This window comes from Rhea pennata, chromosome 4 (assembly GCF_028389875.1).
Source record: "Rhea pennata isolate bPtePen1 chromosome 4, bPtePen1.pri, whole genome shotgun sequence".
Classification (NCBI taxonomy): domain Eukaryota; kingdom Metazoa; phylum Chordata; class Aves; order Rheiformes; family Rheidae; genus Rhea; species Rhea pennata.
In genome coordinates, this window is record NC_084666.1 from 2,270,002 (window position 1) to 2,296,927 (window position 26,926).

General features: G+C 39.0%; 1 protein-coding gene across 1 annotated transcript in view; it reads left to right on the plus strand.

The window, feature by feature from the left end:
• The first annotated feature begins 1,204 nt into the window (after positions 1 to 1,204).
• ALMS1 (ALMS1 centrosome and basal body associated protein) overlaps positions 1,205 to 26,926 on the plus strand; it is a 71,888-nt gene continuing 46,166 nt past the window's right edge. Inside the window, exons 1-3 of the mRNA XM_062574487.1 lie at positions 1,205 to 1,271; positions 16,183 to 16,314; positions 18,529 to 18,724. Coding sequence (XP_062430471.1) covers positions 1,230 to 1,271; positions 16,183 to 16,314; positions 18,529 to 18,724 — 370 coding nt within the window. The 5' untranslated portion in view covers positions 1,205 to 1,229. The remainder of the gene's footprint in view (positions 1,272 to 16,182; positions 16,315 to 18,528; positions 18,725 to 26,926) is intronic.

Sequence of the window (26,926 nt, forward strand, 5' to 3'; positions counted from 1 at the left end):
TTTCTCTAATGTAATGGGGAAGACTGCCTATGACTGACCACCTGGAGACAGACCACCTCTCCCGGTCACTCCTGAGTAAGCCAAATGGCCTTCAAACTTGGGAAATTGCATCTCTGATCACACCTACCTAAACTCAAATTGTCTACCAATGGCTTTTGCTGTATGCTCAACACCAAGACCCAGAATTTGCTTTGATCAGGTATTGCTTCTTTATGAATGGACCCATGCAGAAGAATGGGGGGGAAGTGGTTCCTTGCCACAGGAAACACATACAGCTGCCACAGCCATTTGAAAAACTTCCCAGTCACACAGCCCCTTTGCCCTGTAAGTCCCCTTCTGTTCTAACAGAACAGAAAGTTCAGTTCAGACTAATTTTGCATGGGACGGTTGCTTTGCGTGGTCACCCCGTGAGAGCAATGCCGGGTGGCCCTGACACGAGGTGGGACACGCGTGGGCCCATCGCCTTCTCAACTGCCTCAGGGGCACGGCTGCGGATTCGGGGCTGCGGAGAGCGAGCCGCTCCGGCACCCTCCCTCCCGCCGGGCTCCGGGCAAGCGCGTCTGTGCGTTTCTCGGGCGTTGTAGATCCCTGTCAGCAGCCGCGTCCGGACGCTTTCAGCGCTCTGCGCGCCAAAACGCCACCGCGCGCCGGTGCTTCCCCCCCCCCCCCCCCCGTCCCCCACCTCAACGGCTACTGGCGGCGCGCGCTGATGGGGGGCGGGGGGGGGCCGCGCTCTAACGGCTACTGGCGGCGCGCGCTGATGGGGGGCGGGGGGGGGGCCGCGCTCTAACGGCTACTGGCGGCGCGCGCTGATGGGGGGCGGGGGGGGGCCGCGCTCTAACGGCTACTGGCGGCGCGCGCTGATGGGGGGCGGGGGGGGGCCGCGCTCTAACGGCTACTGGCGGCGCGCGCTGATGGGGGGCGGGGGGGGGGGCCGCGCTCTGACGGCTACTGGCGGCGCGCGCTGATGGGGGGCGGGGGGGGGGCCGCGCTCTAACGGCTACTGGCGGCGCGCGCTGATGAGGGGGGCGCGCTCTAACGGCTACTCGCCGACCCGCGCGCGCCGCCGGAGGGGCGGGGCGGTGTCTGCGCGTGCGCGTGCGCGTGCGCGGCGGGGAGAGAGTCCCTAACGACGGGGCGGTGGCGGCGCATGCGCGGTGGCGGCGGGAGCAGCGGGCGGGAGGGCTTGCGGCCCTGAGGCGGCCGCTGTGAGGAGACGGGAGCTGCCCATGGAGCCGGAGGAAGAGGAGGAGGAGGAAGAGCGCGTCCTTGTGAGTACGGGGAGGGGGTGGCCTGGTCAGCGGAGGGGTCAGGGCCGGCGTGACGGCGCGGGAGGGTAACTGGCCTGAGCCTCCCTCTCTGCCCGGCCCTTGTTGCCCCCCTTCTCCAGGAGGGGTGGGGGGGGGCACTGGCCTAATTCCCCCCTTCTTTTGCCTCGGGAAGGAGCTGTATCTGGCTGATTCTTCCCGTTTTTCCAGCCTCAGGTGTGAGGAAGATGTAACTGACCTGATCGTCTCTTACTGGGAAAAGAGGGGCTCTAACTGGCCTAGTCTTTCTCCCCTTCTTTTCTCCTGCCCTGGGAAAAGGGGGGCTGTAACCGACCTGATCCCTTTCTTCTGCTGTGGGAAGGGGGACTGTGACTTTCCTAATTTTTCCCCTCTACTGCCCTGGAAAAAGTTGGTCTATAGTGGGAATCCCGCCTCTCCTCCTGTCCTAGAAGGAGGAAGGTGTGTGTGTAATTGGCCTTGTTTTCTCTGCCTCTTTCCCAGCCCTGGAAAAGTGCAGGGTGCCATTGGCTTGACCTTCCTGGGAAGTTGCAGCTCCTGGAGTTGGACTGGCCCATGAGGTCATTCATGCCCTAGAAGGGCCCATGCATGGCTCTGCGCGCCCTGCTGTGTTGGTGTTGGAAGTTGGGGTACCAGGAAGAGGAGCTCTGTGGTGATCAGGGTGTCCTGTCTCATGTGGCAACGACTGCCACCACCACATTTGGGGATTGGTGATGTCCTGGACTTGCCCCTTGTTGAGACCTTTGGGAAGCTTTTTTCTTGTGCTATGGCAGAATTGTGGCACCTGGTCTTACCTGTCCCACTGTTGATGTGATGGTTTCCAGAAATGTAAAGGACCTGCAGCACCTGTGCAAGTCCTGACTTTTGCAAACTGATGTGAGGCATCTTTGTGTTAGGCAGGTGAATAGGTGGTTTTGGAAACTTGGATCTGGAGGTGTTCATGGATGTTGTGTCCACATTTGTATACTAAGAAAGGTAAAGAAGGTATAGAAGAACCACACGAAATGGAAAGTAACAAGCTGCAAGGATCAGACAGTGTTCACTTCAGAGCTTCACCCTAGTGCTCTGAAGAAACTCAGAGGTGCAACAGGCAAATGGTGTCCAGTAGTAGATACAATAGCAGTTTTTACAAAGATTTCCTGGAAAGACCTACAGATTGGTAAAGGCTTCAATTTTACAGGAAAATTAATAAAAACTGTAATAAAGAATAGAAACAACCAAATGGATAAATATGGTATGTTAAAGGGAAATCCAGCCTCAGCAAATGTGTGAGTAAGGGGATTCTTAGTCTAATTCAGTCTCCAGAAGCCTTTTGATGAAGGACCTTTGTCACATGTTTTCAAGAAAACTTAGCCCTAGACTAGAAGGGAGGGTTCTTAAATGGATGTGTATTCTTGTATATATTTAAGTAGAAGTGCAATTCATCAGCATGTTGGTTTACAGACACAGGCAAGTTTTATAGTTAACTTTATGATACTGAATTATATGTGATGTTGTAGACTCATGAACTTGCCTTCACCTTCATGTCCTCGTGGTGTGTGTTGTAAGTCAGTTTGTCATATTCTGCTTTGGGATTCACTTTTTTCTTGTTTTTTTTACAGTGCCTTTGCTTCATTCTCTGTCTTTGTTTTGCACTGTGGTTTAACTGCTGCTCTGACAACCGGAGCACAGATCTGGGAATACCAGATGGAGCTGAGCCAGGTCTGTTGCCAGTATGCTACTGCCCTTCTGGGTCAAAGGGGTGTGGGTGCATATAGAGAGCAGGCCAGGTGGAGCTTTTGTCTGTTCTGGTATGGCTGTTCTTATACTTTTGTGTATTTTTGTTTCAAGAGATTATTTTGGCTATAGTTTCAATTGACAAAGAGATAATAACATTGAAAAGCTGTATTTATGTTAGGTGCTACAACTAAGGCTGTAGTTTCATTAGTGCTCTGTAAATCAGCAAGCCCCAGGTCTCCTATCAAGAGAAGTGATCTGTTCCACTGTACTTCTGCTACTTCTGTGTTGTTTTGTCGCATGTCACAGACCAAAAAACCCAGTGCAACTGTGTAGTGAATGAGAGCTAAGGCTGGTTTAAAAAACATCCAGTCAGCTCTTATTCTAAGTTTTTGCTCACTGGTGAGGGACTAGGGCTGCATCTTCCTGCCAGAGTAACATATTGTTTAAGCTGGTCTAAAGATATTAAGAAACTATGGCATCAGGTTGTAACAACTACAAGAAATTATCTAGCTTTACTATAGCAGTATGTTTATAATTATGTTGTTAATTTATTTTATCACAGAATGGTTTGTCTGTTTCCCCTCTTAGTTTATCTTGGATTATAAGGATGATTTAAGCCCTGTCCTGCAAAGTCTGCAAAGTTTTTGGTTGTATATTTAGCTAAGCAGGTAAGTATTACAGATAAGATCCTGTAGGATCAAGCTTTTTGTCCTTATTCTTAGAATAACACTGAATTAATGGCTAGATTCCAGAAGGTCCATCATCAATAGACATTTTTCTTTCTTATTTTTTAAAGTAGAAACATCAAACTAAGGTACATCTGGCAGAGGTAATTTTTATTTTAATGGTATTTTAGTGTGGAAAAGATAAAGGAATTAACGCTTTCTTACAATTCAGACGGCAGAGAGTAGGGTACAAGTTACAGCTTTTGTAAGCATGATCTAAATAAAAACATATTAAAGTGGAAATACTCATCACTTTTTTTCAGCAGTCCGAAGCTGAGAAAGTAAAGAAGTTGTTGACTATCTCATTACATAAAAGTACCCCCCACAGAGCACTGTTGTACATGTTCATGTTAGAGTTAAGATTTGGACAGTAAGCAATTAAAGGATTTTTGCACAGGAATGAAAATAGCAAGGCTTAGCTACCATGTGTGAAACAAGTTGTTCTGAAATCTCAGGTAGATGCTTATAGTAATTTTTGTCTTTATTTGCAATAAGAAGGCAAGAGTTTGTTGCTCAAAGGAAAATTAATAATTTTGACTCTTTTGTTAGATTACTGAAATGATTGTAATAGTGTTAGCAGATATTAGGAGTTTACTATGTTCTTATGACTGGAAATTCAAAATAATTAGTATTGAATTAAGAAAAAAACAATCCGTGTTCAGTGCTGGAGACGTGGGATAAGACCATAGTTTCATGTAAATCTTTCTTGTTCAGTCTTTGTGCATAGTAGCAGATTTGTGGGGTGAGAAATTTGTTGATGACACCAATTTGGATGGAGTGGATAATATGTTGGAGGACAAGGCTAACATTCAGAGAGACCTTGACAAGCTGGAGGAATGGGCCAAGAGAAATCTCATAAAGTTTAGCAATATAAGAAGCAGAGTCTTTCTCCCTGAGCGATAACATCATGCATCAGTACTGGCTGAGGACAGACTGTCCATGGAGCAGCCCTTCGGAAAAGAGTCTAAGGGCCTGTTAGTCACAAAGATGAATGTGAGTCAGTAGTACGTCCTTGCAGCAGCGAAGGCCAGCCGTACATTGAGCTGTGCTAGTAATAGTAGCACTGGCAGGTGGAAGGCTCTGGCCATAGCTGGGTCCTGTGTCATGTTTTGGGTTGCCAGTACAAGAGAGAGATCAATAAACTAGTATGAGTCTAGTAGAGGCTACCAAGATGCTCAGGGAACTGGAGCATGTGGTGTAACGAAGAAGTGAGAAGGCTGGATTGGTTTGGCCTGGGGAGGAGAAAGCGGAAGGCAGGGATCTGGCAGTAATGTTTTCCTATCAGAAGGGGGAGTGTAAAGACGATAAACGAAGACTCTTCTTGGAGGTGCATGGTGAAAGGACAAGTGGCAGCAGTCATGGGTCTCCAGTCAGAAAGAAACCAGTTTCCTCACAAAGAAGATGGTTAAGTGCTGGACCAGGGCCAACAGAGGTGGTGGAATCTCCATCCTTTGAAATAGTCCGAAGTCAACTGGACAAGGCTTGAGCAGCCTAATCTAGTTTTGAAGTTAGTCCTGCTTTGAGCAGGAGGTTGAACTAGCTGGTCTCCAGAGATCCCTTCCTACAAGTTAATTGTATCATTATATGAACAAAGCTTCTGCTTCAAGCACTAAGGTGTATTACTGTAATCGTCGCTGAGATTGCCGTAGAGTGATTGCAGTTGAGGCTTGACTGAACAGAGACATGGGAGACTATGCTGTGTGTCAACTTTGTGTGCTTTCTGTCTCTACGAAACTAGGCAAAGAATAGATAACTTACAGCAGGTTAAAAAATGATAAATTTTCTACCTGTCCTTTTAGGACACTACATAAAACTTTCTGCTGAAGTAATAATGGTGTTATAATCTTGACTATGGAAGCTACGACTGTTCAGATTTTTTGAAAGATGCGAAATGATGCTCTAGCAGTCTCTGCAGTGTCAGGGTTTATTGTGCAAGTATACATATTTTATTTCTGAAATAATCCAGGACAGCTCTGACAGCTTACTTTGTTATGAATCTTCTCTTACTTTATTTTGAGATCTGTTACACTGGTTCTAATCCCTTGTGAGCATTGAAGAGCTCAACATGGATTGCAGAAAAGAAATGAGACCATTTTAGAATTTACATGGTGGATAACCTACTTGTTGGCTGTAGCCAACAAGTGCAATGAGGAAAAATGAAGGGGAACTGCTAGGACATCAGTACTTATTTAAAAAACAAATGCAAAATATTTAATCTGCACCTGCTAATACCTGACAGCACCGAGCCACTGAAAATCTTTGTTATATTTGTTTGAATATTTCTGAAATCCCAATTACATATTAGCCTGTTCACAGATGATCTTCTAGTTCTGGATCATGTGCAGACAATGGAAATTTTACTAATAAGTTTAGCAGGAGCTGGATTTACATGCTAACAATTTTAATAAAATTTATAAGCAGGGACTTTGGGCTTCTGGCCAAAACCAGCTTTGGTGTAAAACTTCTGTATTTGAATGAGACATCTTTTTTTTTTTTTTTACTTTGTGTTCTTGAATATCAAGCAGAGTTGATATGGATTACAAAGGCATGCTAAACTAAATTGTTGGGTTTGTGTGAGATACAGTCACATCTGTGTAGCATTAAGAGAGTTCTGAGTTTGTATTTAGTCTTTGAAGTGCTTTTGCATAAAAGTTGCTTTGCTTTTTCTTGAGTGTTCGTTACAAGCTGATAATTTTACCATTAAATTGAGTGGGGGAAGTAGAAGACAAAACGTGACCTACATTCTATTTATTCTGGCAAAATGGTCTCTTTAATTTTTTGGGACATAGTGATCAATTCTATGTCTTTACAGGTAAATGTGCAGTTGTTTCTATGTTTATTTGTCAGACAGGGCCCCAGAGTTCAGAAGAAGCTTGTCCTGCAGCAGTGGCTTGCTGACTCCAAGTGGCATGAAGCTTGCACTGCACTGTTACAGGTCACATGAGAGCTTGGACCTTAGCTTTCTTCTGCTTGAAAGGTTTCCTAGACTGGGGAGGAAGCCATGCTGCAGTCTTGAAAGTTCATTTGTGACAAGTTGTCACTTACAGCTTTTTAAAGTTACTACAACATAAAATTTGAACACAAACTAAGTGGACAACTATGAACAGAACTTTTTAATACGTAATACAAGTTGTGCAACTATAAAGAAACCTCCAGTCACGGGATTTCAGTCATATGTGCTTTGGGTCCACCTATGTGGCAAATGTGCCTGGGCTTTGTAGGGTAGGGACTTTACTGCATCAGTATTGAAAACTAATACTGCATCAGTATTGAAAACTAATTGAGTGTACAGACAAATGGTCAGATTCATCTGAAATGTGAAGTCTTGAACAATTAATTTCAGGCCCATTTAGTTATCCTTTCTGGGAGGGTGAATGATCTAGAAGATAAAGGGAAGGTGGTATAATTGTATCTTGAGTAGGTTTTTGATCTTGGGAATACATTGATTGGTATAAACTGAGGAAATATATAGGAAATTTGGAAGGCATTTCAGGTCCAGTTCTTTGTTTTTTTCCTGACTCATTTCTGTTACAGTAGTTTCATTGATGAATTGAATGATGGTAGAGAAAATAAATAGATAATGCTAATCTGAGGAAAGTGACAAATGTTGTGGAAATTGGTATTGAAATCAAGACTGGTCTTGACAGAATGGAAAAAAAGCTCTGAAATTAACAGGATGAAGTCTCATGGAGAAGTTTGGAGCGTTTTCTACCTCTAGCACTGTTACATGGTCACCTTAATTTGGCATAAACGCTCGCTGGAGGAGTTGGTCCTGGACTCCACTGCCTGTTTTTGCAGGATTGGTAATTTTGCAGCTGCATGTTCATCTGGATAAGGAAACTGGAACACAGATTTATACTGGATTAACTTGGCCATGTAACCATGGCTTTAGGAGGAAGAAATTAAATTTCTTGATATAGAATGAATTATACCTGTTAGCCATCATTATGGTGAAAGGGTAACGTTTAGTTTGTGATAAATGACAAGGTAATGTTTTAAGAAGAGTGCTGTGTGTGAAGCCTTGGAGGCAGATATTTAAAATTTGTAAGACTGCATTGTGACTAGTTTTGTCCAGTTTGGGAGGTCATAAATTAAGAAGGAATATCTCCAATTTGCTGACTATGTTCTGTGCTTCCCTTTGGACTGTTCAGAGATTTAGAAATATATTCTCCCAGTCTTTCCTTATAGAACATATGTTCTAGTTTATGAAGGAGAGGACCATATTTGCGAAGAAGAAAGGACATTCCAATATGCAAATGATTGCTAAAAGGGAGTATGACAGTTGTTCTCTAATTGGTGTGTGTGGGTGAGTGGGTGGGGGAATAGGACTATATCACAACAAAACAATTTAATTTGGATATTAGGAACATGTATATTGTTTCCACTATTGAATGCACCACTGTATGTTTAGTAAAGAGATGAAATAAAGTGTTTGGAAGAAATTATAGTTTATTTCTGATGCTTTGGGAAGATCAATTTGTTAGAATTTCTCATCTAGGGAGTTCTTTCCTGTATCATCTTAGTTCTTTGTTTTTTTTGTGCTTGATGTTGTCTTGCACTGTTGACTATTTCTACTAGAATTTGTATGATGTTTTTACTAGAGTATTTTCAGTGATCTGTGGGTCAGAGTAAAGTTAGGAGGGATGTATGTATATATTCAAACTTTCATACTCCCTCATCTCAAGTACTGTGTCCAGTTCTGGGCTCCCCACTACAAGAGAGACATGGAGCTGCTGGAGGGAGTCCAGCGGAGGGCTATGAAGATGATCAGAGGGCTGGAGCACTTGCCCTATGAGGAACGGCTGTGAGAGCTGGGCTTGTTTAGCCTGGGGACGAGAAGACTGAGGGGGGATCTGATCAATGTGTACAAGTACCTGAAGGGAGAGTGTCAAGGGGATGGGGACAAACTCTTTTCAGTTGTCCCATGTGACAGGACAAGAGGCAATGGGCAAAAATCGAAGCACAGGAAGTTCCGCCTGACTGTGAGGGGGAATTTCTTCCCTGTGAGCAGAGTGACGGAGTCCCTGAGTGATGGAGCTCTGGACCAGGTTGCCCGGAGAGGTAGTGGAGTCTCCTTCTCTGGAGATCTTCAAGGCCTGCCTGGATGCAACCCTGTCTAACGTGTTCTAGGTGACCGTGCTGAGCAGGGGGGTTGGACTAGATGATCTCCAGAGGTCCCTTCCAACCTCAGCCGTTCTGTGATTTTGTGTAATGCCAAACAAGTTACTATTTCTACCATGTAAGTTAATGTTACTATGGTGAGGCGTTGTCATAGCTGTTCAGCCTTATTTTCTCGTCTTTTCTTCTCATTATGTATTTGGCAGTGAAGATTAACGTTTGACTTGCTGAATTTCAGGAGGAAAAGCCTTGTTAAATTTTCTTCATTTGAGTTTAGATTTGTGGAAGCCCTCATCTGATTATACTAATTTAATAAATCATAATTTATTTTTTACTTGTAATTGCTTTCTTATGTACCCTGTATCCTGGTACAAACAGAGCTAATGTGTGGGAGATCTCCTTCACTGTGCTGTTGCTTTTGTATTACTCTTTGGTATGAGGATTAAGAATGAAATAATGAAACAATGTCCTGTTTCATGTTTCTTTTACTTCCATCCAGCTGCTAGCCTACAAGGGTTCCAGTTACTTAGCAGCTTTTCAGAAAGGGAGATTATTTCCTTTATAGTGTTTTGTCAATGCTGTATCAAGTTCTTTGAAGAGGAATGCTAAATGTGTACTAATGCTTTATATGTGCAAGCATGAGAAACTACAGCCGATAAGTTTTTGGGTCTATAGCACTCTTATCTTGAGCTACAGCCTTTTTTTATCTGAAAACAAATCAGGCTTGGTTGCTACCAGGAAGATCATTCTTAAGTTTCTGCTGGCTCGGTATCTAAGGCATGATTGGCTTTTGATTCCTTTTGATTTCAGAGCTGTAACACTTGAATGGAGAGAGTTGTGTAAAACCTCAATTTTCTTTCGAAGAAAAAAATCTGGAAAGAACAAACTCCTAAACTTTCTTTGGGGTGAGGAGAAAAGGAGATTTTTATGAAATGTATTACTATAACTTTAAACAGAAGACCCCTGATAACTCTTGATTTAAAATAAACATGGTTCTTGTAGTGGTATACAGTAGTTAAACTGTTTAAATAGTAGTTTCAGAATGGACAGATGTATTGGTTTCACTAAGCATTTGCTAGGTGGGCTGCTCTGAAGCTGGGATGATGGGACTACTTCTTGATTTGTAGAACTTGTGGCTCATTTTTCAGGATGCCTGCCTCCCTGGAAAATCCATCAGTGGTTGATCTTAATTACTTGTTTTCCCATGAGATTTCTTGGACTGAATGCTACGGCTGTATTGTGGAAAGCATGTGTTTGTGGAGAACTCTTTATTAATTATAAGTATATTTCTTCTTCAGTCCCTCTGTTTCATTTTTTTCTTTTTCCTTCCAATTCAAATTACCCTCCGCAATAGCTTTGTGGAAAGATCAGTGGTTTATAGGCACCTTGTACTGAAGTATTGACAAACATGTAACTGGAGATGAAAACTGGTGAAGTGGGATGGAGCTGGGAGGCTAACAATGATTTTTTTTTTTTTTTTTTTTGCTTTTCCGTCGTCTTGTTTCTGCTTGCTTGAAGAAAAGAATGTTTTTCTTTAGATGAGGGAGCTGCATACTGTAAATTAATTTGAATCATGTTTGAACAAGAATTAACTTTATAAGTGTCGTTTCTTGATAACTGTTGTGCAGACCACTTTTCATGTTCATGATGCTATGGCATCACTGGACAGTGAAAGCAGTTAGTTACATGGAATATAAGGAATATATATGAAACAGAAGGTACAGTATTATCTATAATATGTAGCTATCTATAATATATATATGTAGTATCTTTTCTCATTACTTGTTCTTAGGTCATCCATTAATCTCCTTGTCTTGTGGTGCAATAGTGCTTTTCTTTTGACTGCTCATAACCTACAGGCAAAGAGAGATCAGGTTGTAGAATATCAAATAAGACATACATAAAACATTGTGGTCAGATCGGACTACTCAGTCAAGCAATCAGCTCTGGCATCGATTTGTAGTATTGTTATACACATTAAGTTCTCTGTGCCTAGTAGAAGGAGGATATTCTAAATATATTCTGAATTGGTGTTTATGAAACAATCGAGCTTCTGCATGGAAGGGACCGTATACATACTCTTAGCAATAGTATTTTCTTGATTTCTTTCTTGCTTTTCTGGATGAGTATTAAGACTACTGCCTTTGATAGCTCTGAATATAATGGTATTTTGAATCTTGCTCTATGTTGCTATTCTATTGTAATCACACTTGCATTTCTCCACTAATTTTTTTTCTCGAGAAGACTGCATATGATACAAGTCTGACTCTCTTTTTCCCCAAATAAGACTGGTCCAAGTTCTAATGTAAAGTGGGGAGCTCAGTTGTGGTTTATGCTTTTATAGCCTTATTTTATCCCCATTTTCCCAAGAGTTCTTCCAGTTGAATTATCTCTATAAAGAGGAATCTTGTTGGCTTCTGTTAGATCAGAAATGTTTTTTTCTCATTAAAAAAAAAAAAAAATTGGTCAAACCTAAGATATGAAGCTACAATTTGGAACCTGTTCTGATGATGATCTATGTGTTATTTTGACAAAACACCTATCACTGTAGGTGTGTTGGAACTATGTGTAGAAGGGCTCATTTCAAACTTCAGCTATAAGGTTTAATGAAATTATGATCTTGGCCATGTTATCTATAGATTATTAGAGTTCTTTTTTAATTAGCAAGTCGGTAGGTAGTCTTTGGAAGCTAAAGAATTCTCTTCATGTTAAAAATGGTTCCTCTAGTTTGTCTGTGAGTATGGTGAGGGAAGTCAGCGATGCAACAACTTGAGCATAGAAAAAAGATTTTATTTCAGTGGCTGGCAGGTATATGAATAATAAAATAATTTTGAGAGGAATTGCTCACTGTAGGCTAAGGAAGGTCATTTTAAAGGGGAGAATGAAGAATAACATGCACAGTTCAGTTGTTCAATCTTTTGTTCATTGTATGCATCTTTAATGCTATCGTTACTCATCTGTTCTAATATCCTCTAGAACATCCACTTAATTAGCTATGCTTAACATATCTAAATAAAATCAATATCTATTTTTTTGGGAATTAGTTTCCTAAGGACGATATGGGTCTGTTACCTAACACTATTAATTTCCAGTTGGATTAATAAAATTGCCCTTTGCTGAAGATGTATATTGTAAAACCAAATTTTAAATAAAAGACCTTAATTAAATTACCAAATAGCTGCTGGAATGTTTTGCATTCAGAGCTATTGTCATGTACGCTTCAGTACTGCTTCTTTTAATGACTGATCAGTATGAACAATAAGAACTAGGGGAATGCGGTAGTGGTTGAATATATGCATACAGGCTAACATTATTATCTTTAGCCCCTGCACAAAGCCCAAACAGACTTATTTTGTGCAGGGAATTAATTTGGAGGAGTGTAGAACAGCTGCTCCTCCTTCCCTGTCTCCATGGGACAGCTAGGAGTTATTAACAAATGGGCAGCAGGGCAAGTTCCTTGATATTTCTGTATCTGAACTAAAAGGAAACCGTGGTTATTATGCACCAGTGTGGGCAGCAGGTTGTGACCACTGCATTCATTTAGAGGTTTCTTCCTGGCTGTGTCTTAGTTTTCTATATGTGGGTTACAGATGATCACAGATGTTCTGTGAGCTGAAGGGATTTAGGATCATTCATTGTGTTTCTACTGCTTGGTCTGGTTTATTTCTAATGTTAGAGCTCTTGAATGATCTTGTTAATGGGGAACTTCATTTGCAGTACAGTGGTGCTGTCTAGTAATTTCTTATTGAAAACATTCATGAAGGATGCACTGATGTGGAAAGTAAATCCTCATCAATGGTAATAAATAACTTTCTGTTGAGTGCTGCAGTTTGTTTAAGCTTAAAGATATTCTTGCCATTCAGAATGACTTTCTTTAGAACGCTGTTCTGTACAGAAGTAGTAGGTAGCATTGTGTAACTCTTCAAAATGACACTTTAAGCCTTCTGCAAGTAATGTACTGTTAAACTGGCTTCAGTCAACAACTTTGGAATGGTTATATTCAGAGCAGCCCTATGTTGCACACCCACGGTTGTTCAGAAGCAAAGGAAAGCAACATCATGTTTTTATTTCAGTGATACTATTTTGTGAAAGAGTTGAGGATGGCAAACTGTGCTGAAATTTTGACAATTATTATCCTTCCAAGAGATAAAAGTGGTGAGATTAGTGCATAGAGCTGTGTTTTTAACAGCATATAAAGAAATGGGGAAGTATGGCCCCAATGACGTTGTTCTGTTTGAAATCAGGCATTTGAAACCAGGCCGCCTGGATGCAACCCTGTCTAACATGCTCTAGGTGACCCTGCTGAGTGGGGAGGTTGGGCTAGATGATTTCCAGAGGTCCCTTCCAGCCTTACCGATTCTATGATTAGAACCAATGGCTTTTTTATTTTCAAGGAAGAACTGGCAATTTGGTGGGTTTAAAAAACAAGGCAATCCTGAATTGGAATCCCTGTCTTAAAAGTGAATTGGGCCACAGTTTATAGGGAAGAAGAGTTGAAGTTGTGCTTTGTTCAGAGGCAAAATAGTGGGTGAAGCTAACCAGAGTCTGTGTGGTGTTGGAGATGATCAGAGGATTTGCAGCTTCTCTCTTATGAGGAAAGGCTGCAAGAGCTGGGCCTGTTTAGCCTGGAGAAGAGAAGATTGAGAGGGGATCTTATCAATGTCTGTAAATAGCTTAAGGGAGGGTGCCAAGAGGATGAAGCAGGACTCTTTTCAGTGGTGCCAGGCGACAGGACAAGAGGCAACAGGCACAAACTAAAACACAAGAAGTTCCACCTGAATGTGAGGAACCACTTCTTGACTGTGAGAGTTACAGAGCACTGGAGCAGGTTGCCCAGAGAGGTAGTGGAGCCTCCTTCTTTAGAGATCTTCAAGGCCCACCTGGATGCGATTCTGTGCAACATACTGTAGGTGACTCTGCTTGAGCAGGGGGGTTGGACTAGATGATCTCCAGAGGTCCCTTCCAACCTCAACCATTCTGTGTTTTGTAGGTGGATTTTGGCATTTCCGTGAACAAAATGCTCTTTAAAGCCCAAAAAAGTTTAGTCTGTCTTCAGCTTTGCATGTCCTCTGACATGTCACTCACTACAAGCTTTCACACAGTAGATGTCTGGTAAATGGGAATTAGAGGGAATGCCCAAACTCTCAGTGTGTAGTTCACAAACCAGCCACTGGATGGTGTTTATTTGAGGTGTATCTTGACCAAGCGACCGAAGTGAAAGATTCTTCCATAGTTTATCACTCAACTTAGTTAACCCACTGTCTTTGTGGTAAAATAAATAGCTTCTTAGGACTGTGCCATATAAATAAAGATTCATATGTGATAGCTTTATTTTTTGCGGATGGATTGAAAATGTTGCTATGTATTTTTGTGTAAAAATGGCATTCAACTGAGATTACATAAGTAGTTAAGATTCAGTTCATTCTTTTATGTTCTAATACGTGCTGTCACATAAATAATAAAAAAATCAAGTTTTTATTCATCTCCTTTTCAACTTTTTACTGCATAAAAAGAATGAAACAGATTTTAGGTGTCAATTTAGCTAATTTTGTAGTAATACTTGCTTCTAAAGGAAAAAAAAATCCCACGTCCCTAATTTTGCATGTTTATTTTTTTGCATTGAAGCAAATCTGTGTTCTGGACTTTCTGGCTGTGTTTGTGTCTGATCTCATTTCAGTGTCTTCAGGAAAATTCTCGTAGCTTAGTTTTTCTTGATACAGATTGCAAACAGTATGCTCATTCAGTCAGTGTAGATCTGCATTACTGAATAAAAATTTCAAAATGAACATTATTCCAGTTTAACAGAAATATCTATAAAAAGATTGTCACTGGAAGACTTTTTAACTTGAGGCACGTATCTAACAGTGTTATAATTACTCATGTAGAAGGAAGGCTTCTGAGAAATTGTTTGCTTCTTTCTCACTGACCATCTCCTTTTTATCGGTCTGTGACTTCTGCCCTTCACACCTCACTTGCGCGCATTGAGGGCCATTGTAATTCTTACAGCAGCCAGGTACCGCTAGACTGCAGGTACGTGAAATCAGGGCGCGGAAGTGAGCGTCACTGAGCTTCCTCGCTTTCCTGGCTTGTACTGGCTGCAATGTTCTTCATACTCCTACATTTGCTGGTTTAATCACTGTTCCCAAGGATGGTTAAGCTTTTTTGGTTATTAGTGAGTTAGAATGGGAGCTGATGTGAGAAAGAGGATGAGGGGAGGAAGAGGTGATAAAAATGTGGGGAGAGTTATGACCTGTTTTCTGGTTGATGCTTCATGTGAAATTGCAGCATTAATATTAGCTGATTTTCTCCAATGCTGCTGTTGACTACTGTAACACCTTTTTGTGCCTGGAAATCTTTAGCTTTTTTCCCCTTTGTTTTATTAATTTTTGCTTTTTTTAACTTTATACCCAGAAGCATCTTTCCTGGAGCATTTTTGTTTTTGCTGAATCCTGATATTCCATAAGTGTCTGTTTTTAAGCTTATATGCTGTTACATTTGGAACTGTCTTGCTTGTCTGAAGAAGACTATGGCAGTCACTGTGACCTCAGGCATGGGATATTATAGAAGAGAAATTTCATTTGGAATGTAGAATACTTTCGTCTGGTATCTCATGAGGAAAAGATGTTAGAGCTGCTTTTCTAGGCACACATCCAATTTACCTTTAATTCATACCCTGAAAGTATGTCACCTGTTGCTAAATTATAATATAGAAATTAACCTTTAGTAGCTTTAGGATGTTTCCATGGGTGGTCTTTTCTTACACCGAATTTACAACATTGATATAGAGTATCTGTTTTTAAACATGAATATTAAAATAACAAAAAATGACTACTAAAAAAATCTAAACAGCTGTTAATATACCAGACAGGAAAAATGCCAGAAACTAATCTGATTTTGATGAGGATGGTGAGTCTTTCTGGTATGTGCTTTGCAATTTACTCAGTGCTGCATGTAAATGGAGGTAGGGGGAAGGAAGGAATGAGAAATAGATTTCTGGCCCTCAAAAAATGATTGACTAATGTGTAGAAAATTATAGTTACTGTTATCTTGGAATATAAAATGCCAAATGAATCTTCCCCTTCTAGTCAAATGTTGTGTCACTTGTGGATGGAATATAGGTCATCACCTAAGTATAGCGAAATAAAGGCCTAATTTTAGGCTTTGGGGATGTCTGAGTATTTTATATATTTCATTGTGCATTACCTAAATGTATGTATATGTTGAAATGATTACTAGATGATCTCCAGAGATCCCTTCCAACCTTACAGATTCTGTGAAATATCCAGAGACATTTATCTTCTGCTTTAAAAACATGCTTTGTTTGTTTGTTTTAGCCTATTGCCACAACTCCACCACATCCCAGCTGGAAGGAGGAATTAAGCCAGAGCAGCAGTGGAACCCAGGTGTCAATTACCAGTGGTATCTCGCTGGGAGAAGCAATACGTCAGAAATCTGCCGTTAATGAGGTATTTCTACTGTGCTTTTGCTTTTGATTGTGAGTACTCAACAGTAGCATCCTGTTTTGTTTTGTGTTTGAAGGGTAATTATGTGGTTTAAAATAATATAAAATATTTTATCTTGCATAATATTGGTCCCCGCAGGTGAGTTCTGTGTTTCTGTATCTTGATAACTGCAGAAACATAGGACTTGTGTGGACTTCGACAAGTCATCTAGTCTGTTCTTGCTCCAGGTTTCACATACATTTTTGGCATGTGTAATTCAAAACTCAGCTGGTAGTATTCAACTGAGAACTTAACCTGGGCTGAGGAGATTGGAGGGAATTTTGTTCTGTCTTCTGGTTCTAAACTTACGTGTTTATTCCAGTATGTCATCGTCTTTGCAACAGCACATTATTGATCTGTATTCAGCTTGTGCTTTGCAGTAACTCTGATCCTGTTCCTGCCTCTGAATTGTCAGATCTGTCTACCTGAAAACATCTGATCTGCATGTGAGCACAGAGAAATGCTTTTATTCATGTGAAATCTGACTATTTTTAATCCTTAGTTTTAAAGAAATATATTCATTAAGGAGAATCATATTCATATCGTGATACAGTCGTAGTAGTTTTCTCTAATGGTTGTGTAGCCAAATATTTCATTAAGCTAAAAATTGCATAAACCATAAATTTTTGAAAAGACAGTTGATTAGAAATTTATTTCTTAATGGTTATGAGAATATCAGACAAATGTAGTTCATATAGCAAGATCTTGATTTGAAAACCAGTTTTTAATACCTTACCAGTGTCTTAAAAGGTAGAAGAGCTTGTGACTGTTAAGTGGTGATACTGTTTTCCTTTCTGCTATGTCATTGGGACAATTGCTTCACTTTGTATTAGCATATCTTTAATTTTAAATTACATATGCTCATAATAGTGGTGTAGTGCATTGTAAGTGATGGATATTCCTAATTCTCTGCATCGAAGACTGGTCTGTACCTTTTCCATAATTAAAATTTATCCTTTTAATTACTTTCCTAGTAATCCCAGTGCAAATTCTTTAATGAATTATTTGAACTAAAGGTGCTCTTTTCTGTTTAAACATGAACTGAAAGTCTTTTTCATGAAAAAAAAAAAATACCAAGAGCTGGTTAAAATTCAGTCATTATCTGTGTGAATTCAGAATTCATATAATTAGAAACTTCTTTTAAAGGTGAATCAGAAAGTGCCGTACTTGTTAATCCCCAGTTGTACAGTGCAAACAACCTTCACTAAGCAGTGCCAGGAACTCTGACCCAGCATCCTACTAAAGCATTTTTCTTCATCAAGATCCTTGTTGTTCGTAAGTGACCACCACTCCCCCAATATTTTAACACTGATCTGTTGTAGAAGCTATACTAGAGGGAACCTGTTGCTTGGGAGTTTCAACCCTAAGGCCTTCTAAAGAACAGTGATTCGGTACATGTTACAAAGTTTTGGGATTATATTGGTTGGGGGAGCAGTAGCCAAATATGCAACTGGAAACTGAATGAGGGCTGAAAGAAGTTTCTACTCCTTTGTAACACGCTCCCTACTTCCTCTGCTTCCATCTTCCTTCAGTACCTTTACTTCAGTAATGGGCTGGAAGAAGCAGAGAGCCTCTTTAAAACACTTCTGCTGCCCTGTGATTCATAGTGAAGAAACTAACTCTGTATACAAAAAACCTTGTCTTTAAGCGTTAACATTACATCTGCTTTTATGGACAGTGGTTATTTACCTCATTGGTGAGTTATTTTTTCATTTTGGAAAAAAATGTGATGACTTTTTGCTTAAATAACAACAGGTTTACACTGTAATCGTTAGTTGCAGGATTAGGCTATTCTGTTAAGATTCTGATGCTCCAGGAGGGTATTCCTTCACTGAAAGATATTTTATTATTGTTGTTATTTTTTGGACAAACAGCTTTTGATAATATTTAAACAAAGAGTATTTTGTTCCATAATACTGGTGAGTCATAATCAAAATAGATATCAAATAAGATCCACTTTTAATGTACCTATGTATTTGTATGCTATTGTTGCTGCCTTTAGTTTTCCTAACTTACTGTGATTATGGCACTTGATTTTAATATGTTAAAGATGAAGGCTAGATGTATTAAAAAGGCATTAATGTATTAAGTTGTTTTAACTTTTTTTTCTTTCTTTGTAAGCAGAAGTTAAAGTACTTGAACATTTGGTAGCTTTTTTTTTCTCCCACCTGCTTTTAGGGAATGGAGTCATGGTGTCAGCTTCCAGGAGAAGTGGATGTCAGTCGTTTAACTGCTGCCTCAGAGACGAAACTTGGCCTGACTTGTGATAGAAATGACCTGACAGAGTTCTCTACACTGGAGGAAGGAGCGTTGCCTTCAGCAGAAGCATCCGTAAGGCAGTATACTGGAGATGCAGCACATGGCTTACTTCTGAGTACGTTCAAATCTGCTTTTTTGTTAACTACTAAACAATTAGAATTTTACTTTTAAAGTATTCCGTAACCTGGATTTGACTTATAGCTGCAGTCGGTGTTTACAGAATACACTGAGTGTATTTTATTGTCAAAGTGCATCTTAAAAATGAAATAGGGAACTTACTCATCTTTCCTGGATCTTTTAATAGAAGGACCAATTGTATTGCATCTGAAGTAAAATTGTAGTCTTGTTGGTCTTCAGAATTAACGGTAAACTTGAGGGACATTAAAAATGCTTAAGATTTCTTTCTAGATGATTTAATAATTTTTTCTGATCTTAAAATCTGCATTAATTTGTTGATCATGAATCATTCTTAACTAATTTCAAAATAGTAAGCTAGATTTCTTTTTTCCCGTTAACAAGAAAAACTAAGAGGATATGCATGTTTGCACCACTTTCTGATATAGTCACACTATTTTATCCTTATACATTTCTCTACTTCTTAAAATATTTCCGTAATGGACAAAGTTTTCAACAGCCCTGTGCAAAAGTACTTTATGAATATTACTGTTCTTTGGTTAGCCATGTATATATTGCTTTGCAGGATAGAGAAAACTTGAGGAATTTTAGATAGAAGTACTGTATTATTACAAGACTGGACCAAATCCCTTCATCTGCATAGTTTTGGTTATACAGGAAATTAGTGTAATAAAACATAATGTGAGTAGCATTTGGACCTCCTATTGCTTTTTCAATCATTATGTGATCTTCAGTACTGTTAATCGTAGTGCTGAGGTACAGAGCTTTGCACATAGTACTTTGCAGTATTACTAGCATTACTATTAACAGTGCAATTTGCAATGCAAATAAAATAATTGCAAGGTGTTAAAGCTAATTGAATTACAACTGTGGCTTCAGATGACGTTGTTATTTAAAGATAATGTAAAGGTGGTGGATAGTTAGGGTTTCTGCATCCCTTCTTAATCATAACAACTGTTGGTTTTCTAACATAATGTGGAATTTCCTGACTTGGTGTTTCTTTATACTTCCATTTCTTGTTCCATTTGTTGTGATTTGCTATTAAGTCTTTCTTTAGTGATTGTGTTCTAATCTGTGTAGTGATCTTCTATATTACATAATTCTGATTATATTATGGTTGATGCATTACATGGGTGGACCCTGCATGTGTTTTATCCTGCGTGTATACGTCATCACAAACAATTTTTTCCACATGGGGTTCAGTTTTTTGATGTGATACCAGTAAGCTGGATCGAGGTAAAAACCACAAGTACACCCATTTGCAGTATTGTGTTTATGAGAATCATTAACCGTTAACTGTTTTTTTTTTTTTTTTTTTGGTTGGATCCTTGTAGGACAAACCCATTTGTTAAAAATGTGTTGTGAAAAATGGAGTTTTATCTCTGTTAATACATCAGTACTGATGCATCAAGCTCGCACATTAGGTATCCAAAGTAACACAGGATTATTTTCAGTAATGCTAGTGGAAATTGCACATTTGTTCTTTGGCAGTCATTTATTTTTCACATACAATATCTTGGTTTTTCATTTCTCCTTAATGATATGTTTTCTATGCCTGGAACTTAAATCAAACTGGACACCTTTTTTTTTGTTCTTTGTCTTCCCCACTATGTGTGTTCAGATAATGGATATTTCTGTGGCTATAGACCATTTATAGTGTTTACTATTCTATTAGTCCTAATTACTAGCAGTTGCATTTGGGTAAATTTATAGCATTGTCAGTAATTTCCTGTTCTAACACCTCTGCTTTAGAAAAGAAGCATTTCTGTTGCTTCTGTTTGCATCTTAGCACCCCAGTACAAATAAAGATAGATTTCAGAAATTCCAAGATTTAATATTTCACTGTATTCACTTTGGGTTACGTTAATTTTTCACCATTTGGAACTGGAACATTCTGGTCAATTCTGATTGTATACTTCTTTTTAATCCACTTGTAGTATCTTTTGAAACAGAAAAGTTCTGTTAATAATGCAGCATAGTTCTTAACTCTTAAGACACAAACAGTATTACTGATTTATTGTAATAATTTCTGATAATCCTCAAGGTGGTGGAAGCAGATGCACTCATTATCTTTATGACTGCTATCAATAATGGGAAGCATCTATCCCCAACAAGAGAAACAGGTTTCTCTCTTGGAGATGAAGGCAACTTTTTGTTGGACCTATTTTTCTTTATTACCTTTATTTGTTCATATTTTCGTCTTACTTTTTAACTTAAACCTTCAGCCATGGCAATTGATGTATAAAGTATGATATATTTCCCTTTTTGTGCGTGCGCATGTTATAAAATCAGAAACAGCTAAAGCAGAGCTAAACAACCTTTAGCTAACAATATTCATACAGCTGGAATGGTTTGCTGTGTTAGCTATGGAAGATAAAACTAGCAAAGACTGCTATTAGGAGCAGTTTTGGTTACCCAAGCTTGAACATATTCCTGATTTTCCTTACTTTATTAGCATTATTTTACTTTACTGAGTTTCTGCTTTCTTATTCGTCCAAGTTACTGTGTTAAACAACTGTTCACCAGTCCTCCAGCCATGCTTGTTATCTATTGGTTCCAATTGTTAGCTTAAATTAGCAGCTATGTTTGCTGTAAATTTCTACCATTTTATTTTTTCCTTTTACTCTTATAAGAGATGCTAATTTTAGCATCAAATTCAATCATGTACTGTATGGTTTACTTTGGCTTTCAAAGGTAGTGCCGTCTCGATTCAGTTAGAATATTATATTATTAAATTTCACTGCTCCAACTTTGTTTAATTTTCATGCTTCAGGTACTTTTACTGTAAGTCACTGTTATCTCCTAACTACCTGTGCACTGATAACACTTAGTTCCTCTATTTCAAGACTCTTTTTCTTTCCTTTCTTTCTTTTATGACATTCCTCCTAGATTCCTTTTAGGCATATACTCGCATATACTTCCTTGGAAACACATTTTTGAATTTAAGAAAGCTATTACTAAGCCTGAAGCGTTTCTCTTTGTAGTGATATCCCTTAGAGGATCACTCTGCAAAATAAAGCATTACCCTAGCCATTAGGTAGTTATATTTGTGACTCATTTTTCCAAAATTTAACTGAAATTGCTGAATAAAGCTGCTTCTAAGACTGGTCTTATCTTTCTATCTACTCGTTAGTTTTTTTTTTCCTTGAACAAACAAAACGATTATAGACAAATAACATGATTGCTTGTGATATTTTAAAATTTACCTATATTGCTTCCAGTTAACTGCAAGTTCAGTCTGCAGTTTGTCATTCCTGCACCTACTTGTGTAATCTTTCTTGTGTGCAGGTCCTTCTTTGGGTTTTTGTTTGTTCTTAAGCTGCTTAAATGAATGGAGTTGTAAATACCTTGGCAATGGCTTGATAATCATAAATTACAACTCTTGAGGTTTTATGAGTTCAGCTGTGATTACAATGTGCTCTCCTTGCTCATTTTTATCTATTTTGGAGATGCTTTTGGTAGTACTTGGGTCTGTCCTTTGTGAAGAAGCATGTAATGGGGGAGAGGACACCTCTCAGATAGCCTAGTGGGTACAGGTCCAGAGGTTCTCATTCAGACTGAATCCCTCTGAGTCCCAAGGCTCAGTGCCTTCCAGTGTAGGTCTTGCACTGAGACTGCAACTATCCCTAGCTGCTCCTGTAATGCTTTCTTCAAATATTGAAATAGTTTTGGTTCAAGAAATGGCTTTGCTATGCTTAGAGTCTCTCGTTTTAGTTGTTCAACCTTGGTTAACTGTTGGGGGTTCTTCTGTTGACTTTATGGTGATGAATATACCTGCATTTCCATAAGAAAACTCAAGACAGAAGATAACTTTTATCTGTAAATGTAAAATCTGGGGCAGGATTAGCTTTGGTGGAGGTAATCAGTCTGCCGAAGGAAGCTTTAAAATCCTGTGTGTGATCCGAAAGCATAGAGGGAAGGACCAGCATTTTGACTGGTTCTTGGAAACTCTAGCTAATTTATTGGAAGTCCTAGATTTAGAATTTTGCCAAGCCACAATTCATATGTCAGTCTTATATTGCACACTAAGCCTGTCCCTTTTAAACATCGTATTATCAACATTAAGTGAGGTGCTATTCTAGCATGGTAATTAAGGCAGAAAGGCTGGCGATGCTGGATTAATTGCTGGCTGCTGTGGATTTGGAACTACTTCTAAGTGTTATTTTTTTCTTTTTCTTTTCTTTGTTTTTAAGTAGATTTTTTTTTCTTTTATGAAGTAAAAAGCATGCCTAGCTTGCTAGCTAGTTAATATTGAGTAAATTAGAGATTTTGTTTTGCCACATATGAAATTTCAGTTTAAAGTCAGTTGTTAGTAGAAGAATGTGATAGCTTAAGCAGATCATGTCTTCCTCCCCCCAGAGTAATATTATATTTTTAGTATATTTTTAGTATGTTTTTTACAGTTTTGCCCATGTTAATGTGATTTGCGCAGCTGGAAACCATTTCATCAAGAAAAGTTTCCTGAAAGTTTTCAACATTTGTTTTTAAATACAACTGGAAATAAAGAGAAAGTAGGGGCTTTTTTAATATGATACTTGTTGCTCTCTAGAGGCTGTGTCTCATTAACTACAGTATTTTTGCATATATGCTTAAATTCCCAAATTTGGGAGGGAAGCTGAGAGGGAAGGCAGAAACATAAGCTATAATACTAATTATTCATGCTTTCCCTTCTAATAGTGTTTTGAATTTCATTTTTTGGGGGAAAAAAACACAATGACAGTGGTATTGAAATTGCTCTTGCTACACTGTGGAACAGATTGACAAAGCTGAGAAGGTTTTGTTTTTGTTTTGCCATTTTTTTTCTCTTCCACAAATGGCAGTTTTACTCTGGCATTCAAAATTGTCAGCAGGCTGTAAGATAAAGTAACATGCCCAGCTTTGCTTGCTCAGTAAATTCAACTGTGAGAAAGCTTTTGACCTTCAGAGTGACAGCGAGAAGAATTACTGTTTTGACACAAGATGCTCAAAGAGTGTGGTACTGACGTCACTTGCTGCTTTAAGCATTGAGCACCTGCTTCTCTGCTTGTAAAACCTGGGTTATGTCTGAGTGTAATGAGCCCCTAAATCATCATAAGCATCCAGAATATGATAGTGATGATCCTTCTGCCTCCTGAAGAAAATAAGTTACTGAAAACATTACAGTTTATGTGGTATAAGATTAGAAAAGCTTCCAAAAAAAGCTAGAGAAGGAAGACCTTTATAAGATAGGTAGAGTTGTATTTTATAACAAAATGAGTTCTGTAGCCCTAGAACACCTGTTAAATACCATTTATTGAACTCCTTAAGGATGCTTTTAGAGGTCTTCTCTGTAGGCTGCTGCAGGCAGCAAGTTGGAAGAGAAGGCTTCTGCTGAAGGTGTGGCTACAGTGAATCTTGACTGTTATCTTTTCTTCTCTTACTACCTTCCCTTTTTCCTTATTCTTGATTGCCTGACCTGGTCACTGATCACTACTACTGTTCTCCAACTCCAGATCACTGGGGAAAGTAGGGTGCTGCTAGCCTAAGGCGAATTTCTGCTACGAAGGCAAAACCAGAGCTTCCTTTGGAGAAGTCAGGGGAGCAGGCAGTGATGGAAATGGAGGCCAGTTTGTAGGTGCATTTTACATTATATTTAGTTTACTAGGAAAGCTTTCTCCTAGCTTTTTCTACTTCTTCCTAATACCTTGCGTTTGCAAAGTCTAGTGATTATGTGAATCAATGCAGTCAGATAAGCCTGTTATGTAGAGTGAATAGTAATGGTAAGATTGGAAATGGAGATAGCACTGAGATCCTGCTGAAAGTTAACTGATGTCTGTGCAAAAAAAAGGAGGGGGAAACACATCCTTGGTGGTCCCTCTGGAGAGATGTGAGTTTTCTCTTCTTGCTGGAATGTAGCTTTACTGTTTCAGGTGGAGGTGGAGAATTTAAGAGCTCTTGTTTGGGACTACGTGTAAGTAAGATGCTGAGGATGGAGGGAGGAAGAGAATCAAAGCAAAACTTACTTGTGTTTGAAATAATGACTGAGGTAATTAATGATTCAGCTATACTGCCTTGAGCCTTTTGCTGAAAGCAGCTTGCATTGTTGTATCATGCTGATACACTCAAGAATGTCTTATTTGTAGTCTGAATGTGCGTAAGCTTCACTGTTTTACCATTGGACTTTGTATCTTGCCTGTTGAACTGAAATGGTCTTAATTACCAGATTTTTGGACCTGTGTATACATATAAATGTCTTCAAATTATCTGTAATCTTCTTTGATTTATATTAAACAGCTCTAGCTTCTGGAGGCTTTCATGATGTGACATTTCTCTAATCCTTTATTCTTTTAGGTGTTTCCATTGAACTTCATGTCATATGTAAAAATATCTTCTGAATTATGGTAATCAGGATCTGTAAATATTATTCCAACACTAATTTTAGTAATAGGATGGAAATACTTGTACCTTGTTACTCTTATTCAAAATTTTCCCCTTTTTTATATTTCCAAAATGGCAAAATAATTTTAGGACAGGCACTTGCACTAGGCCCATGCTGGCTGTTTGTTTGTGAAGACCCCAAGTCCACATCTGAGTAGTTGCTTTCCAAGGTGCTCCTTGACTCTGATTAGACAGCGTGCTTTGTTCCCTGGATATATGACTCCATATTGATCATACTAAAATCCATACCGCTTGTCCTGCTGTGATGCACGTTGACTCAAATTGCCCTGTACCAGTGATCTGCGCTGTTACTGCTCAGCCAATACCTTTCTCGTCTTCAGGCCTTCTCTGAACTTTATGAATTTCTGAAGGGCAGCTGAAGTAGTTCCCAAGCAGAGTAAGGACAGGAGCTATTGCTGAGGGGCCTAACTGGGTACCTACCCACACTGTTCTTGTTTATAACACCACAGGGAGAATGATAAACCATTTTGTTTCTCATTTGTTTGGGTGCTGTGTTGAATCTTTTTGATAAGTGTTATGTGGTGCTTAAATTTGTGTTGATGTATTTTACCTTTGAAGCACTGATTTATCAGCCAAATGTGATTCGTGGTGTGTGTGTGTGTATATGTGTGTGTGTGCGCACACACGTCTATTTTATCTCTCTATCATATATATGTGTGTATATATATAAAAATAAAATTACATGTCAAAATCAATTTTTAACAGTATTTGACAGCTTTTTTCCAATTATTTTTGGTTCTATCTCAGTCTTTTTTGTCCCTTAATAAAGGCTGTGTGCACTAACATGGTATACAATATAGAAAAGATTTTTTTCTTTAATCACTCCTAATTTTCAGTTTGACTTGAAAACAGTTTCATTCAAAGTGAAGAACTTGATCTGAAAATCATGAAAGCTCATCCTCCTTTTCTATTGCATGAATAAAAATGAGATACCAGTTCTGAAAAGCATCAAGTATATCATGATGTGAAATGACAAGTTTAATTCAATAACTGCAATTACTATTTAATTTGTTCACTAATATCATTAGTTCTAAAAATAAAACAAGTTTTTTGGGGGAAAAGAAGTTATACACCTAACACAGCAAAAGTAGCCTGATTTTCTTACCTGCTTAATGTTTCTTAAAATGTTTTTGTATCTTCAGTGGAATTCTATTTCCAAGCTAGCTATAGTTAATCTGCTATTTCAGCATTTTCAAGCATATTGGGGGGAAAAAAAAAGCAGTAACGTACACTAAACAGAATAAATATTTGAATAAATACGTTGTAGATATTGTGTACACTCCCAGTCACTGACTGAGAATAAGAAACTTAACATGGTTTTGAATCAGTATCAGCCACTAAAAACAAAGCTGCTTCTTTTTTTTTTTTAAGTTAAGTTTTAAATAAATGCTAAAGAGATTGTAGTGAATTAAATAACTGTCTCCTGTTTCTTGATTCTTTTTTTTTGTTTTGTTTTTAAATCATGATTCAAGTTGTGATTAAAATAATGTAAGTACAAATCAGTCTAGTATGTTAGACCAAAAATCTTGGTTGAAGTGCTGAGGCACTATTGTATTATAGATGAGACATCCCTGACCTTGCTGCTTATTTCCTTGGATCTTGCTCCCTCTGTGCTTATGCTGTCAATGTTGAGCTCTCTCCTTTTTTTTGTTCTGCTTTTTCTATGCTTCCCCGTGTGCTGTGACTGTGTTTTCATCCTGCTTTGCGCAGGTGCATACCTGCCTGCGTTTAAGCCGCTTCTGAATGCCTCTTCTTGTCAAATTGC